The sequence below is a fragment of the Pan paniscus genome, chromosome 4 (genome assembly GCF_029289425.2).
Source record: "Pan paniscus chromosome 4, NHGRI_mPanPan1-v2.0_pri, whole genome shotgun sequence".
Classification (NCBI taxonomy): Eukaryota; Metazoa; Chordata; class Mammalia; order Primates; family Hominidae; genus Pan; species Pan paniscus.
In genome coordinates, this window is record NC_073253.2 from 72881879 (window position 1) to 72900869 (window position 18991).

The 18991-nt window shown below is 38.0% G+C and overlaps 1 protein-coding gene across 2 annotated transcripts in view; it reads right to left on the bottom strand.

The window, feature by feature from the left end:
* WDR70 (WD repeat domain 70) overlaps positions 1-18991 on the bottom strand; it is a 365730-nt gene that overhangs the window by 291238 nt on the left and 55501 nt on the right. For both annotated transcript variants that reach the window (XM_034960155.3, XM_034960154.2), the window contains exons 6-7: positions 17492-17551; positions 12088-12221 (exon numbers count right to left, since the gene is read on the bottom strand). In XM_034960155.3, coding sequence (XP_034816046.1) covers positions 12088-12221; positions 17492-17551 — 194 coding nt within the window. The remainder of the gene's footprint in view (positions 1-12087; positions 12222-17491; positions 17552-18991) is intronic.

An 18991-nucleotide genomic window follows, 5' to 3' on the forward strand; every position in this document is an offset into this window, starting at 1 on the left:
GTTCAAGACCAGCCTGGCCAACATGGTGAAACCCCGTCTCTACTAAAAATATAAAAATTAGCCGGGCATGGTGGCGTGCCTTAATCCCAGCTCCTCAGCAGGCTGAGGCAGGAGAATCGCTTGAACCTGGGAGGCAGAGGTTGCAGTGAACCAAGATCGTGCTACTGCACTCCAGCCTGGGCAACAGAGCTAGACTCTACCTCAAAAAAAAAAAAAAAAAGAAAGAAAGAAATCAGGACAGGTGATAGTCTTAAATAGTAGTCTGATTTTTCAGAGGTAAAATCCAATGTTACAATACTAAAAACTCAGAAATGGGAAGTAATACTTGAAAGACATGAGAGATATCAACTTAAGAATCTGTGTACTGAGATTCCTTCATATTAAATAAATACTAGGTGAGTTATTATCTACCGAATGCTTTACTAGGTGCCAGGCACTGTGCCATGCACTTTATAAAATATACATTATTTCATTTAATCATCAATCAGAACACCAAAAAACTGGTAGTATTAATTCTATTTTACAGGCAAGGAAACTAAGGGTCAAAGTGATTAAATGACATGCCTAAAGTCATATAGCAAATGAACAAGCCAAGACATAATTCAAATTCAGATCTTTATGAGTCAGAATCCATGCTCACATTCCATTATGCACATTAAGTCTATAGTTATACTTAGTTGTAGAATTAAATTTTACATCAATTAATATGCAATAAAAAAGAAAGAGGAGGAAAAATACTTCAGTGAAAATCTAGGACAGTAATCTCCCCGTCATCCCACTAAAACTGATAGTTATGGCACAAGCTCAGCTAAATTAGCAGAGAAGACAGTGTATAACACTTTATGACTACAGCATTGACTCATTCATTCTGATTTCCAGTAACAGAAATTTTTAAATTTCAGAATCTAGGATTGACTCCGAAACGCAAAACAGTAGGTATCTGTTTTTTCTTTTTTTATTTATTTGAACTCTGAAACTCTTTAATCAAGTAACTGTTCATACATAGCAAGAACTACAAATACCATTTGAATAGATGGAAATTTCTCAGTGGCAATCACTTTTAATATAAAATGAATGGAAATCATAAGATGCAATAAAACTCACTATTCAATTATCTTCAGAATACATATTTTTATTTTTTAAAAAAAAACTAAACATATCAGCCTTAAGCCTGTAGCTCAAGGTGTCACTTACAGTGCAGAGCCAGTGATTTCAAAAACTGTTCCTTACTTGCCCTGAACTGATAGGGTTTAAGCCAAGGATTTCAGATCCTCCAGAAAAAGAAATCCTTATGCTTCCTTTCTTTTCCAAAAGGTGGGTACACCTTGCTGAAAACAGTCTTCTGCTCTATTTCTCAACAGAAAACTACTGAAAAAAAAATATGAAACACTACTATTGTATGACTTATTTAATGAATAATAAGTTCCAAGTATATCCCAAACACTGTTTTAGGTGCTGGAATAGAAGTAAACAAATGTGAAAAACACATCATTTCTGATCATTATAAGTGCTATAAAAGAAATAAATCAGGGTAATGGGTAGAGTGGGTGGCAGTGGAGAGGTGGGAGAGGAGCTACTTTTGACAGTATGGTGAGGAAAGGTCTCTTTGAGGAGCTGACATCTGAGCTGAAACATGACTCAAAAGAAGGTCACTGGATCTTAATAAGATAAAATTTTAAAATTATGTAACTTGATGACAGTTACAGAGGGAAGCAAAAACCAGGAAATTAAGTAAAAGGCTATTACAGATAGTTTACATAATTTTACCATGAAAATGTCAAAGAGAAGGTGTTGGGAACAGGCCCCCCAAAATCTGGCCATAAACAGGCCCCCCAAAATCTGGCCATAAACTGGCCCCAAAACTGGCCATAAACAAATCTCTGCAGCACTGTGACATGTTCCTGATGGCCATAATGCCCACGCTGGAAGGTTGTGGGTTTACCGGAATGAGGGCAAGGAACACCTGGCCTGCCCAGGGCGGAAAACTGCTTAAAGGCATTCTTAAACCACAAACAATAGCATCAGCGAGCTGTGCCTTAAGGACATGCTCCTGCTGCAGATAACTAGCCCAACCCATCCCTTTATTTCAGCCCATCCCTTCGTTTCCCATAAGGGATACTTTTAGTTAATCGAATATCTATAGAAACAATGCTAATGACTGGCTTGCTGTTAATAAATATGTGGGTAAATCTCTGTTCAGGGCTCTCAGCTCTGAAGGCTGTGAGACCCCTGATTTCCCACTTCAAACCTCTATATTTCTGTGTGTGTGTCTTTAATTTCTCTAGTGCCACTGGGTTAGGGTCTCCCTGACAGAGCTGGTCTCGGCAAGAAAGAAAAATATATTCAGGTAAATAATGTATATCAAATAATAAACGGTGCTTAACAACAAAAGAAAAGCATTTTTTTAAATTCAATTTTTATACTGATAGACCAAGTAAAAAACACATAATGTCAGTCTTTTTAAAGTGTGCTAGGTGAGTGAGAAAGAAGCTAAGAATACTACAGCACCAAAGAGCTCTTCTGGAGAAATTCGTCAGAGATGCCCAAAATCCAGAATACTTTATTTACCTCAGCTTCACTCCTAGACTTGGACTTCTATCTCCCTTCCTGAATAGCTATGGGAGCGTTCTTTGAGTGTGACTGCCTCTTTGATATCCACTTACTCACCATGATGCTGCCTCTTGGATCTCAGACAAATTCTGATGTTTGCTATTCCAGGTGAGGAGATGTCTGAAAACATCATACTATGTTTCCATATCTTCAAGACAGTCAACAAACTCCCTCAAGTTATCTTTGTGGATAATATAGGAATAATACAGATCAGTGACAAAAAGATGTGGGGGAATTTAGCTGAGTTATAGGCATGTGTGGATTCTCACTTGGGTGAAAAACGTAATTTAAAAGGTTAACAGACCAATGTCGGGCAGGGGCATGGTGGCTCACGCCTGCAATCCCAGCACTTTGGGAGGCCAAGGCAGGCAGATCACCTGAGGTCAAGAGTTCAGGACCAGCCTGGCCAACATGGTGAAACCACGTCTGTACTAAAAATACAAAAATTAGCTGGGCGTGGTGGCATGCACCTGTAATCCCAGTTCCTCAGGAGGCTGAGACAGGAGAATCGCTTGAACCCGGAAGGTGGAGGTTGCAGTGAGCCAAGATCATGCCATTGCACTCCAGCCTGGGCAACATGAGACAGACTCCATCTCAAAAAAAAAAAAAAAATCAGTCTCAAAATAAAGAAAGGCTTCTAATGGCATATGAGAGTTTGACTCTCCCATATTCAACAGGTATCAGCTGAATGAGAATTTACTGTACATTCACCAAATTTGCAATTGGCAAAACACAAGCAGCGATCATTAACATACACATTGGGTGTTACAATCACAAACTAGAACAATGATTCAACAAAATAAAGAGAATGAAATTGGAGGGGAAAATAAATATTAAAATATACATGTTTCACTTTTTTCTTTTGTTGTTGTTGTTGTTGTTGTTGTTGTTGTTGTTGTTGTTGAGATGGAGTCTCACTCTGTTGCCAGGCTGGAGTGTAGTGGCGCCATCTGAGCTCACTGCAACCTCTGCCTTGCAGGTTCAAGCGATTCTCCTCCCTCAACCTCCCTAGTAGCTGGGACAACAGGCAGGTGTCACCACACCCAGCTAATTTCTGTATTTTTAGTAGAGATGGGGTTTCATCATGTTGGCCAGAATGGTCTTAATCTCTTCACCTCGTGATCCACCTGCCTCGGCCTCCCAAAGTGCGGGGATTACAGCCATGAGCCACCACACCTGGCCTCACTTTTTCTTCATTTAAAAATCTGCATTAAACTTTAGTGACTTTTTGGTAGTAGCATTCCTGTTTTTGAACTTAAGTCACATATTTTTATGTCTAGAGGTACCTTGTTATCTATTGTGGTAGTTTGTGTGCACTGGATTTGGCCACTTAAAGGGAGGCTCAAGATATACACTATCCAAAACAGCAGCTACCTAGCCACGTGTAGTTATATACATTTTAATTAAAATTCGATTTTAAGAAATTTCAGTTCCTTAGAATTACTAAACACATTTCAAGTATTCAGTAACCCCATGTGACGAGTGACTACCATACTGGATGATACAGATACATAATATCTCCATTACCACTGAAAGTTATATTGGACAGCACTCTTAAACTACTGGAATCATCAAGTGATGACCCTAGGAATACTCAATCAAACAGAAATTACAGCTAGAAAATGATTTTATTTTCTTTCTTAACCAAAGATCCAAGGCATCAAGTCAGATTTTACTGTCTTTTCTTGAAAAAAGTAGGCCAGAGGCAATGGCTCACGTCTGTAATCCCAGCACTTTGGGAGACCAAGATGGGCAGATCACCTGAGGTCGGGAGTTCGAGACCAGCCTGACCAACATGGAGAAACCCCGACTCTATTAAAAATACAAAATTAGCCAGGCGTGGTGGCACATGCCTGTAATCCCAGCTACTCAGGAGGCTGAGGCAGGAGAATCGCTTCAACCCAGGAGGTGGAGGTTGCGGTGAGCCGAGATCACGCCATTGCACTCCAGCCTGGGCAACAAGAGCGAAACTCCATCTCAAAAAAAAACAAAAAGAAAAAGAAAATGTATACACTCACACAAACACACACATAGACACAGACACACACACACATAAATATATACACACACAGATAAATTTAACAAAGACCATTTGTGACCTGTAAAGCCTAAAATGCTACCTGGCCCTTTATAAAAAAACTTTGCCAACCCCTTGACCAATAAGTGTTTTCTTATAAATGACTTCTATCTTTTAATTTGAATATCAAATTAAAAGACATTAAGAAAAATTCTGTAACGCTAAATTTAAATTGGAACACAGGTACAATTAACAATTCTTAAATTGCTTTACATGTATACTGAGGCTGAATAAGTAAATGGATAGTGGAAGCTAGGTTTCTCACCATTGGAAAGTGATGATACAGAAAAGCACGAAGGTTAGAATAAATCAACATAGTACTGGATTAGAGTTAGAACATCAGTATGAACTGGTGTTCAGGTTAACGTGGATGTAGAGTGATACAAAACACTATATACTATATACATAGGTTAGTATAATATACATGCATGTATTTCCTAGCTTTGTCAGCTGAGTCAGCCTAAAAGCAGTGACATCCCAGGAGCAATGAGCATATTAAGAACCTAGATCTTCTAGAGCTAGAAATACCATCCGACCCAGCAATCCCATTACTAGGTATATACCCAAAGGATTATAAATCATTCTACTATAAAGACACATGCACACATATGTTTATTGCAGCACTGTTCACAATAGCAAAGACTTGGAACCAACCCAAATGCCCATCAATGATAGACTGGATAAAGAAAATGTGGCACATATAAACCATGGAATACTATGCATCCATAAAAAAAGATGAGTTCATATCCTTTGCAGGGATATGGATGAAGCTGGAAACCATCATTCTCAGCAAACTAACACAAGAACAGAAAACCAAACACCACATGTTCTCACTCATAAGTGGGAGCTGAACAATGAGAACACATGGACACAAGGAGGGGAATATCACACACCAGGGCCTGCCAGGGGGTTGGGGGCTATGGGAGGGACAGCATTAGGAGAAATAGCTATGTAGATGATGCGTTAATGGGTACAGCAAACCATCATGGTACGTGTATACCTATGTAACAAACCTGCACGTTCTGCACATGCATCCCAGAACTTAAAAGTATAGTAATAATAATAATAAAGAACCTAGATCTTATTTGCTAATATACTTCTCCTGGGGAAAAGAACTCATTCTAGAACTGGGGCAGGGAAAATACAAGCACCTATAGCCTGGAGCATTTGATTTTTTTTTTTTTTTTTTTTGAGACAAAATTTCACTCGTTGCCCAGGCTGGAGTGCAATGGCACGATCTCAGCTCACTGCAACCTCCATCTTCCGGGTTCAAGCGATTCTCTTGCCTCAGCCTCTGAAGTAACCAGGATTACAGGCACCCACCAACATGCCCGGCTAATTTTTGTATTTTTAGTACAGACGGGGTTTCACCATGTTGGCCAGGCTGGTCTTGAACTCCTGACCTCAGGTGATCTGCCCGCCTCAGCCTCCCAAAGTGCTGGAATTACAGGCGTGAGCCACTGCGCCCGGCCTGGAGCGTCCTGCAGTATCAAAAATTAAGCGAGTATTTCCAAAAACGAAAGAAAGGAGGCATGTCAAAGCGACAAAAGACCAAACTAAAAGAGCTCCCAATCACCACAGTTGAAACAAGCTGAGCAACAAAATAAATACACAAGAAAACCAAAAAGTTTATTTAAATACTACTCACTCCAGGAAGTGGAGCCGAATTTTTCCACTGCCTCTAGTTTGAGCAGTACTCAGTGGCTTGCAGCCAAAGAATGGCATATGGAAAGGAAAGGAAAAAGTAACTTTACCATGAAGAACCTAAAAAAACATGATAGAAGTACCCCGATATGATGTAATAAGAAAGCCACTTCACCTCTGTGATATTCTTCCCAAGGACTCATAATCTCAATCTAACCATGAGAAAAGCATCAGACAAAAGCAAATTGAGAGACATTCTACAAAATACCCGACCAATACCCCTCAAAACTGTCATGGTCATGAAAAACAATGAAAGACTGAGAAACAGTCAGGGACTAAACAAATACAAGGACCAAAGGTAATGTGGTATCTTGGAGGAATCATTAGTGAAAAAAAAAAACAGTGAAATCCAAATAACGTTTGGAGATTCATCAATAGTAACTGTTAGTTTCTTAATTGTGACAAATGGACGATAAGATGTTAATCATAAGAAAAACTGGGTGAAGTGTATGCATAAACTCTGTACTATCTTTGTAGCTTATCTATAAATTTAAAAATATTCTGAAATTTAAAAGTTTACTAAATATTTTGAAATTGAAATACAAATATCAAAGTGACCTTGTAATTTAAACATAGACACATATATGCATGAATACATACGCGTCTATATTTTCTACCTCTTTCCATCAAAAGGTCAAAAGCAATAACATCCCAATATCAATGAGCATGCCTAGCAACCAGATTTGGTCTCTAAATACCACTCCCACAAAAAGAAAGACGGGCTACTCGGGGAAGTACTGATTCCAGGACTTGGAAAGGAATGTAACAGGAAGCCTACATCATGTTGTGCCAGAAACCAAGTAAGTTTTAAAGACTAATAAGGTCATGTCAAAATTATACAGCAAGGACTCCTACTAGACAAATCTAGGACAATTTAAACATCGAAAAGAATAATGACTGCAATTGACTGAAACATGAAAATTTAAAAATCGTAAATACTGATACTCAAAAAAGAAAGAAATCATCACCAATAACAGAAACAACTCATTTATCACCACCAGCCCTTAAGCTTAAAATGGGCAACTAAACAAAGATAACTAAGCTTTTATCCTGCCTCTTCAGTAGTAACTATATTTCAGGGTAACCAAATAACATCAGTTAATGAGGAAAAGTTTTTCTTTTTTTCTTTTTTAATTATACTTTAAGTTCTAGGGTACATGTGCACAATGTGCAGGTTTGTTACATATGTATACATGTGCCATGTTGGTGTGCTGCACCCATTAACTCGTCATTTACACTAGGTATATCTCCTAATGCTCTCCCTCCCTCCTCCCCGCATCCCATGACAGGCCCCGGTGTGTGATGTTCCCCTTCCTGTGACCATGTGTCCTCATTGTTCAATTCCCACCTATGAGTGAGAACATGCGGTGTTTGGTTTTCTGTCCTTGCGATAGTTTGTTGAGAATGATGGTTTCCAGCTTCATCCATGTCCCTACAAAGGACATGAACTCATCATTTTTTATGGCTGCATAGTATTCCATGGTGTATATGTGCCACATTTTCTTAATCCAGTCTATCATTGATGGACATTTGAGTTGGTTCCAAGTCTTTGCTATTGCGAATAGTGCCACAATAAACATACGTGTGCATTTGTCTTTTTGGCAGCATGATTTATAATCCTTTGGGTATATAACCAGTAATGGGATGGCTGGGTCAAATGGTATTTATAGTTCTAGGCCCTGAGGAATCGCCACACTGACTTCCACAATGGTTGAACTAGTTTACAGTCCCACCAATAGTGTACAAGTGTTCCTATTTCTCTACATCCTCTCCAGCACTTGTTGTTTCCTGACTTTGTAATGATCACCATTCTAACTGGTGTGAGATGGTATCTCATTGTGGTTTTGATTTGCATTTCTCTAATGGCCAATGATGATGAGCATTTTTTCATGTGTCTGTTGGCTGCACAAATGTCTTCTTTTGAGAAGTGTCTGTTCATATCCTTCACCCACTTTTTGATGGGGTTGTTTTTTTCTTGTAAATTTGTTAGAGTTCTTTGTAGGTTTTGGATATTAGCCCTTTGTCAGATGGGTAGGTTGCAAAAATTTCCTCCCATTCTGTAGGTTGCCTGTTCACTCTGATGATAGTTTCTTTTGCTGAGCAGAAGCTCTTTAGTTTAATTAGATCCCATTTGTCAATTTTGGCTTTTGTTACCATTGCTTTTGGTGTTTTAGACATGAAGTCCTTGCCCATGCCTATGTCCTGAATGGTATTGCTTATGTTTTCTTTCAGGGTTTTTATGGTTTTAGGTCTAACACTTAAGTCTTTGATCCTTCTTGAATTAATTTTTGTGTAAGGTATAAGGAAGGGATCCAGTTTCAGCTTTCTACATATGGCTAGCCAGTTTTCACAGCATCATTTATTAAATAGGGAATCCTTTCCCCATTTCTTGTTTTTGTCAGATTTGTCAAAGATCAGATGGTTGTAGATGTGTGATATTATTTCTGAGGGCTCTGTTCTGTTCCATTGGTCTATATCTCTGTTTTGGTACCAGTACCATGCCGTTTTGGTTCCTGTAGCCTTGTAGTATAGTTTGAAATCAGGTAGCATGATGCCTCCAGCTTTGTTCTTTTGGCTTAGGATTGTCTTGGCGATACGGGCTCTTTTTTGGTTCCATATGAACTTTAAAGTAGTTTTTTCCAATTCTGTGAAGAAAGTCATTGGTAGCTTCATGGGGATGGCATTGAATCTATAAATTACCTTGGGCAGTATGGCCATTTTCATGATATTGATTCTTCCTATCCATGAGCATGGAATGTTCTTCCATTTCTTTGTGTCCTCTTTCATTTTGTTGAGCAGTGGTTTGTAGTTCTCCTTGAAGAGGTCCTTCACATCCCTTGTAAGTTGCATTCCTAGGTATTTCATTCTCTTTGAAGCAATTGTGAATGGGAGTTCACTCATGATTTGGTTCTCTGTTTGTCTGTTATTGGTGTATAAGAATGCTTGTGATTTTTGCACATTGATTTTGTATCCTGAGACTTTGCTGAAGTTGCTTATCAGCTTAAAGAGTTTTGGGGCTGAGACGATGGGGTTTTCTAAATATACAACCATGTCATCTGCACACAGGGACAATTTCAATTCCTCTTTTTCTAACTGGATACCCTTTATTTCTTTCTCCTGCCTGATTGCCTGGCCAGAACTTCCGACACTATGTTGAATAGGAGTGGTGATAGAAGGCATCCCTGTCTTGTGCCAGTTTTCAAAGGGAATGCTTCCAGTTATTGCCCATTCAGTATGATATTGGCTGTGGGTTTCTCATAAATAGCTCTTATTATTTTGAGATATGTCCCATCAATACCTAATTTATTGAGAGTTTTTAGCATGAAGGGCTATTGAATTTTGTCAAAGGCCTTTTCTGCATCTACTGAGATAATCAAGTGGTTTTTGTCTTTGGTTCTGTTTATATGCTGGACTACATTTATTGATTTGCATATGTTGAGCCAGCTTTGCATCCCAGGGATGAAGCCCACTTGATCATGGTGGATAAGCTTTTTGATGTGCTGCTGGATTCGGTTTGCCAGTATTTTATTGAGGATTTTGGCAGAGACACAACAAAAAAAGAGAATTTTAGACCAATATCCCTAATGAACATCAATGGAAAAGTTTTTCTTTAAGAAGATGCCAGGAAATAAATGCAGATGAAATAACAGAATAGGAAAATCACCAATTTGTAGCCCTTGGTGACATAACCGATTCAGGAAGAAATCATCAATGGACACTAAGCTCATTAAGTGAAAGAATGATGAGTATCTGGACAGTTACATAGTACCAAACTATCTCTCTACGAAGTTCTTGCCTATCTCAAGTATAAAATATTAACTTTACAATGAAGGAATCAGATGTCACTACCTTAATCCAGGGATTTACCTTAATTCCTAGTCACTAACAGTGAAACAGCTAGACAATACATGCCATCTGAAGTGATACAATATAATTATGGTAAAGCCTTTGATATTCCACAGGAAATATTGGAGAGGAGATAAAGAAACAAGTTAAGTCAGGAGTCCCCAAAGCCCAGGCCATGGACTGGTATCAGTCTATGGCCTGTTAGGAACCAGGTGCACAGCAGGTGTTGGGAGGGTGAGGAAGCATTACCACCTGAGCTCCGGCTCCTGTCAGATCAACAATAGCATTCGATTCTCATAGGAGTACAAACCCTATTGTGAAATGCGCATGCGAGGGACCTCTAGGTTGCACAATCCATATTAGAATCTAATGCCTGATGATCTGAGATAGAACAGTTTCATCCAGAAACCATCCCACCACCCCGACCTCCACGCTACCCCTAGTCCATGGAAAAATTGTCTTCCACAAAACCAGGCACTGGTGCAAAAAAGATTGGGGACCGCTGAGTTAAATGATACCATAAGAAAGCAATATGTCACAAGAGCAGATATGGTCAAAAACAGAAAAGAGAGTGTCTTATGGGCCAGGCGCGGTGGCTCATGCCTGTAATCCCAGCACTTTGGGAAGACGAGGCAGGTGGATTACTTGAGATCAGGAGTTTGAGACCACCCTGGACTACAGGGTGAAACCCCATCTCTACGAAAAAAATACAAAAATTAGCCAGGCATGGTGGTGCACACCCATATAGTCCCAGCTATTTGGGAGGCTGAGGTGGGAGGATGTCTTGAGCCCAGGAAGCAGAGGTTGCAGTGAGCCAAGATCTTGCCACTGCACGCCAGCCTGGGCAACAGAGCCAGACCCTGTCTCAAAAAAAAAAAAAAAAAAAGAGAAAGGCTGGCTCATTGTAGCAACATGGAAGGCCCTTTCTAACATAATGCTAGCCGACCATACCTAAACAGTACAAAATAGATTGGTACCTGGTTAATGGCTTAACATATGTTAATTTCTCATTTCTCAGAATTAATTGGAATGTTTTAAAACAAAGTTTTGTTTTTTTTTTAATTTTTTTGTTTTGAGATGGAGTCTTGCTCTGTCGCCCAGGATGGAGTGCAGTGGCGCAATCCTGGCTCACTGCAGCCTCCACCTCCCGGGTTCAAGCGATTCTCCTGCCTCAGCCTCCGAAGTAGCTGGGATTACAGGCATGAGCCACCATGCCTGGCTTGTTTTTATATTTTTAGTAGAGATGGAGTTTCACCATGTCAGACAGGCTGGTCTCGAACTCCTGACCTCAGGTGATCCACCCACCTTGGCCTCCCAAAGAGCTGGGACTACAGGCATGCGCCACTGTGCCTAGCCTTTTGTAATTTTTTTTGAGATGGAGTCTCTCTCTGTTGCTGGGCTGGAGTGCAGTGGCACAATCTCAGCTCACTGCAACCTCCACCTCTCAGGCTAAAGCAATTCTCCTGCCTCAGCCTCCCGAGTAGCTGGATTACAGGCATGCGCCACCACGCCCAGCTAATTTTTGTAATTTTAGTAGAGACGGGCTTTTGCCATGTTGTCCATTCTGGTCTCAAACTCCAGGCCTCAGGTGATCCGCCTGCCTCGGCTTTCTAAAGTTCTGCAATTACAAGTGTGAGCCACCGTGCCCAGCCTAAAATATAAGTTTATGAAACAAAAGAAATGTAAGGCTCGTTTTACTTCATTTAAATTATGAAGGCTGTATACAGTCATATAAACGTAATGTATTTTGATACAAATCATTGTAGATGGGATTCCAAAGCCAACAGCACTGTCTTCCAATGTGAAGATATTAAGTCAAATATGAAGATATTAAGTAAGTGAATACATACCACTCACAGGGCTGAAGGGATCGAAATGCCTTAAAAGAAGCATCCATTCCAGCAAAATCCCAAAACTTAACATCATAGTCATATCCTCCTGTCACCAAACGGGCACCTGAGGGATCCAGACCCAAAGCAGACACCTGGTTTTAAAAAAATAAAATAAAATGACTGGAGCAAAATGACATATGGTCAATTATAACCTCCCATTTCTGTTCTTTAATCCCACCCCCTATGTTATAGGACTTGGAAGCACAAACCACCAACTACTGTTACTTCTGAAAAGCAGGAATGGATGGTTGCCTTCCATATTATTAGACTTTGTTACTATATTCATTCTTTTGCAATAAAGAAAAATACTTTAAATCTATTTGACAATTTTGTCCCAAATCATCAACCATGTACTCAGAATAGCTATCACTGCAATTCCATAAGATAAACCAAGTTGCTTTAGTGTACAAGTAAAAATCTTACAAATAATTACAATAATTCAGCATTTTCAACATACAATCTGAGGAAAACTTTTAAGATAATCATAACTGAATGAAAACCATATGAATCTGAAATTACCAAAATGAGTAACACCAAGGGAGCTTTAAGAAATCTATTTAACAAAGTAGAACAAAGGAGAATTATCTGTCCCTTATGGTCAAATGGCTCGGTATATTCACCTTAAACAATTATTTTTAAAGCTGAATTTTTAAGTGACTAATCACATTATAATAGTACTTATATTGGTTCCATAAAATATTTGCTTTCGGCCGGGCACAGTGGCTCATGCCTATAATCCCAGCACTTTGGGAGGCCAAGGCAGGGAGATCACTTGAGGTCAGGAGTTTGAAACCAGCCTGGCCAACATGGAGAAACCCCATCTTTACTAAAAATACAAAAATTAACTGGGCGTGGAGGCATGCACCTGTAGTGCTGAGGCACAAAAATTGCTTGAACTTGGGAGGCGGAGGTTGCAGTGAGCCAAGATCGTGCCACTGCATTCCACCCTGGGTGACAGAGTGAGACTCTGTCTTAAAAAAAAAAAAAATTTGCAGGCCAGGCACCGTAGCTCATGCCTGTAATCCCAGCGCTTTGGGAGGCTAAGGCGGGTGGATCACCTGAGGTTGGGAGTTTGAGATCAGCCTGACCAACATGGAGAAACCCCATCTCTACTAAAAATACAAAATTAGCCAGGCATGGTGGCGCATGCCTGTAATCCCAGCTATTTGAGAGGCTGAGGCAGAAGAATTGCTTGAACTCGGGAGGCAGAGGTTGCAATGAGCTGAGATCGCGGCTCTGCACTCCAACTGGGCAACAAGGTGAAACCCTGTCTCAAAAAAAAAAAAAAAAAAAAATTGCTTTCCCTGTGAACTTTCCTAGGTCCAATTCACACATCAATATCCAATGTGTAACTCATTGTTCCTAAGCTATATGTAGCTTTCTCTCAAAGCAGAGAGTCCCTAGATCTACTGCCCTCTAAGAAGAAAAGAACTGCATTAGGAATATTTAATGCCATTACCATACATTGGACACAGTAAAAGAATCAAAGGTTTTTTTTGTTTTGTTTTTTTTGAGACAGAGTCTCACTCTGTCATCCAGGCTGGAGTGCAGTGGTGCAATCTCGGCTCACTGCAACTTCTGCCTGCTGGGATCAAGCGATTCTCCTGCCTCAGCCTCCTAAGTAGCTGGGATGACAGGCATGTAGCACCACGCCCAGCTTATTTTTGTATTTTTTAGTAGAGAAGGGGTTTCACTTGTTGACCAGGCTGGTCTCAAACTCCTGATCTCAGGTGATTTGCCAGCCTCAGACTCGCAAAGCTGGGATTAGAAGTGTGAGCCACGGCACCTGACCAGAGTCAACGTTTTACATAAAGGAAGTTTCTATAAATCAGTTCTCCTAATAAATAGACTTGAAATGTAATTAATATAATTATAATTAAATAAGTCAGATACTGACAAAATAACATATTCATTTCAATTAGCACTTGCAAATACCGATTTCATAATATAAGGGAATCATACACAAATAATAATACTTATGTTAAAATTAGACATGAACTCTAAAGATGTCAAGGAAAATATACAAGTGAAAACAAAGTCATTTTTTATGCCCGAACAATAATGTCTTAAAAAAAATCAAAAACAAAAATAAATGAATAGTAGTTTTAAAAATCTAGAAGTGACTTCTGCTACCACCACCTACAAACTCACTTGCCTCTACGTTCATTATGCTATCCTTCTTCCCTCCTGTTACAATTTAAAAGTTATTTCTCCTCCTAATAAGGCTAACCCCACCAGTGTTCATCTCACTACAACACAATATAAAATTACAACTTCATTTGTGGTTCCTCTATTCTGTATCTGTCCTTCCCTCAAGAGTATAAGCACCATATGGACAGAGACCTTGTCTGTGCCCAGCACTGAACCTGGCACAAAATACAAACTCTACTAAATATTTGTTTAAAAGAAAGGAGAACTAAAAATTGTTAGATCTTATGTAAAACAAACATGCAGTCTGACAAATATGAGACAAATTCCTTTTTATCAAGGAAGAACAGAATAAACTGCAAACTTGGCTGTTCTCCTAACTAAGAAGAAAGATGACAAATTAAAACGCAAAATTACAAAATGAGGCTTTCAATGCTACCATTGACTGAAGTATAAGGATCTCTGCTCCTGACTGTATATATGATTCATCATTTACCAAAATGATATGAAGGAGGTAATTAGAAAAATAGAAAACAGAGCTCAGAGGCTGGGCGCAGTGGCTCACGCCTGTAATCCCAGCACTTTGGGAGGCCGAGGTAGGCGGATCACCTGACGTCAGGAGTTCAAGACCAGCCTGGCCAACATGGCAAAACCCCATCTCTACTAAAAATACAAAAATTACCCGGTGTTGTGGCGAGCGCCAGTAATCCCAGCTACTCGGGAGGCTGAGGCAGGAGAATCACTTACCCCTGGGAGGTGGAGGCTGCAGTGAGCCGAGATGGCACCACTGCACTCCAGCCTGAGTGACAGAGCAAGACTTTGTCTCAAAAAAAAAAAAGTGTCTTGTTCCAACTTGAGAATGAGCACAAATTTTCAGTTTTAACATTTATATTAAAAGAATTAATGTGTATCACCCTCTCCTCCTTTCAAAAAGCTTTAGACTTTATCATCACATTCAGTGGGAAGGGTTCAGTTGACTATTATGCCATAGTAAGTATATTCACTAAATATTCACTAAAAGGAGAAAAAGCACAAAATCTTATAGAGATATAAAAAATAAACATGATGATAATTCTCCTAAGAGTACATCAGACATCATTAAGAGACTGATTTGAACAAACTGACTCTAAAAAGATATATGAGAAAACTGGGGAAATTTGAACACTAATGAGATATTAGATTAAATAATTTTTGAAAAAATAGATATATAAAGACGGTATTATGTAGGAAAGAGTGTATGTGTGCACATTCAGAAAGAGTGTACGTGTGCACATTCAGAAACAGCCCAATATTATCTCTTAGAGGTTCATACTGAAATATTCACAGATGAAATCATATGAAGTCAGGTATTTGCTTTTAAATAATCCTGTAAGGTGGGGACGGGGGGACTAAAATGTAAAGTATATAGGAAAGAAATAAGATTGGCCTTATGGACCTTTTTAAAATAACTCGTTTAAAAGAAAAAAAGATCAGATAGAAAAGTCACCTTCTAATCCAACATTTATTTAAAAATAAATTTATTTGCATGTAGAACAAAGGCAGGATTGCAAAAAAAAAAAAAAAGAGTTAAGCCAAGAGTATAATTAGACACTCTAATTGATTTTCAATGTGTAAAACATACTGGAGTATTTTTTAAGTTATGGTTCTCTATAAGATAAAACTTGATTTACGAAAAAAGGAATATTTAAATCAAACTTGTGAAACTCATGACCCATCTCTCAGTTGTAAAATTCTCCAGACTAGATGACAGAAAAGCTTCCTTTTAAATACTCAGTCTACAATTTTTCCTTATTTACTTAAAAACACAAAAAGGAGAATTTCATCATAATTTCAGAACAAAAATATAAAAAACCTGATTTAAGAAAAAATAAATATATTAAGAATTAGATGGAAATGATGTCTTAGGGCAGCAATTCCCACATAGTTTCATTTCAAGACTCTCTACATTCTTAAAGTCTACTGAGGACTCCAGGCCGGGCGCGGTGGCTCACACCTGTAGTCCCAGCACTTTGGGAGGCCGAGGCAGGCAGATCATGAGGTCAGCAGATCGAGACCATCCTGGCTAACATGGTGAAACCCTATCTCTACCAAAAATACAAAAAAATTAGCCAGGTGTGGTGGCGGGCACCTGTAGTCCCAGCTACTCAGGAGGCTGAGGCAGGAGAATGGCATGAACCCGGGAGTTGGAGCTTGCAGTGAGCCGAGATCACACCACTGCACTCCAGCCTAGGTGACAGAGTGAGACTCTGTCTCAAAAAAAAAAAAAAACAAATAAAAAAAAAAAAAACGAATGAGGACTCCAAAGAGGTTTTGTTTATGTGAGTTATATGTATCACTATTTCCACTAGAAATTAAAACTAAGAGATTTTTACATCTTTTCCATTTCATTTAAAATAACAATAAACCCATTATATTTAACATAAATATTTTTATGAAAACAATATTTTCAAAAGAAAAACTGTAAGAATGACCCTGTTTATATCATTTCTGGGTCTACCTCTATTGATTGATATTTCCCTCTTATTATGGGATGTATTTTCTTACTTCTTTACATGTGAATTAGAAAAAAGTAGTTTCACTGAAAAGGGAAAGATAATTTTTTTCATTTCATATGAATGTTTCACTCATTTAACTACTACTTTGTAGTGGCTTTGCAATAAGATACAATGATTTCACCTTACATCTCAAATATTCTATATTATTCATCTTTAAATATTTTAGATTACTCAAACATAAGTAAATATAACAATATAAACATGCAATCTGTAAACTAAGTATTAATAAATACTTAGAGCCATACAGTAACTACTTAAAGTTCATTTCTTATCTCAACATTCATCTGAAAAATGAACAAATTCATGCCTTTTACTGATACAGAAGTAAAGCTAAAGGTAGTAAGAAATTTTCCCACACCATAAAAAGCAAAATTGTGTTTGAGTTTCATTTCTTTCTTCCACTTATAATGTTCCTATATTAAAAAGTAAGAGATTTTTAAAGCCAACAATAACAGTGATAATAATTGTTCCTATTTTAACTAAAAGGAAATGGCTATTTTGACTGAACATAAAAGTAATCTATTTTTCCTTAATGTCTATAGCTTTTATGTCATCAGTTGACTGTATAATTAGCCTTAATACAAATGTATCTTATCAGTTCACTTTTCCATGACAGCCCTGTAATTTGAGAGAGGAAAAAACTAGATTTTTAAACTTACTGTTTTAGTGCCATGCTTCAGCGTTATCTCATGCGAATCAGGAATCTTGTGAACAGGATTCTGAAACAAGAAAACCCCATGACATTAACGGTAAAATAACATATTTGTGGGGAACTACACAACACATTTCACAGGAAATACAATTTTTTAAAATTGTATCATTGGTTTTTAAACACAAAGCTTAAAAAAACAGCAAAAAAGTGTGAGAGTATCTTTTTTCTACACTTCTAGACACACTACAATGGGTCTCTGATGATAAACTGATTTTAAATCTCTAAAAGGATAAACCTAAGAAACTCATTAGGTTCTATAAAATTATCTCTTATTGTCAACATAAATTGAAATTTTAATTTAATCCAAATGTAAAAATAAATCAGTAGTTGTTAATAGTATAATTCATAAAGAAAAACTAGAAATTTATTTTTCCTTTAAATCACAGTTTATCAAGAGGAGCGAAAAGGTTGATATATCTGCTTACCATACTTTAATATCAAAAATTATTTTTAAGCATATTGTAACCTATGTATAAAATAATAATTACAGATTTTCCTAAAAAATAACCAACAAGGTCCTTTCAACATCGAAAATTTTTTAAGTTCTCTATCTATTCTGGGGCATACCTTAAAGTGTTAAGTACTTAATTTCTAACAAACAACAAAACCTTCACAGGGTAACTATATACCTTTTAACCCTTCAAAGTTAAAAAGAATATTGTTCAAAAATGGTAAAAATAAGAAACTCCAAATCATTCACTGATTCATTGGTTCAATAAGCATTTACTGAAGTGGGATTATACCAGTTGTTAGGTGGCAGCAGACACGGTCTCTTCTCATCCCTCCCACACAAGAAGCATATGGTCTAACAGGGAGATATCAATGGCTCTACTTCAGTATAATGAATGCTATCATAGACAGGAGTATGGGCAGAACAACTGAGGGACAGTAAAGAGGAATGCATAAATCAGACATAAGAGGTTACAGTGATCATTTAAATCAGAGGTTTCATTGTTTATTCAAGTCTCATTACTCAAGAGCAGGCTAATCCTACTAATATTATATGTCTATTACAAATTCAAGAATCATCTCACCATCTACTTAATTAAACATGTGACCTAACAGCTTTTTCTATCTTAATCTTTCCCCTGCTATGACTCTTTCTCTTCAGCATATAAACAAAGCATTAATACTTACCATAGTAAAAAAACAAAAACTAAAAGACTACTGACTTCCCCTAAAATTTATTGCTCAATCGTTATCTTTTCTTCTGCAATCCCGCTTTTTCAAACTATGGCTTCACTCGGTGTCCCCACTTTCTTTCACCCTCTACCTCAATTTTGGCATTTATCATTTTATTCCTAATTCTTAGCACAGTTCTTGGCACATAAGAGGCTCTCAGTAAATAGTTCTAAATGAACAAACAAGTCACTATAAATCCCTCTGCACACTTTACAGAACTTAATCTACATACACGAACTTTCAACAGCATGGTAACTATTTATCT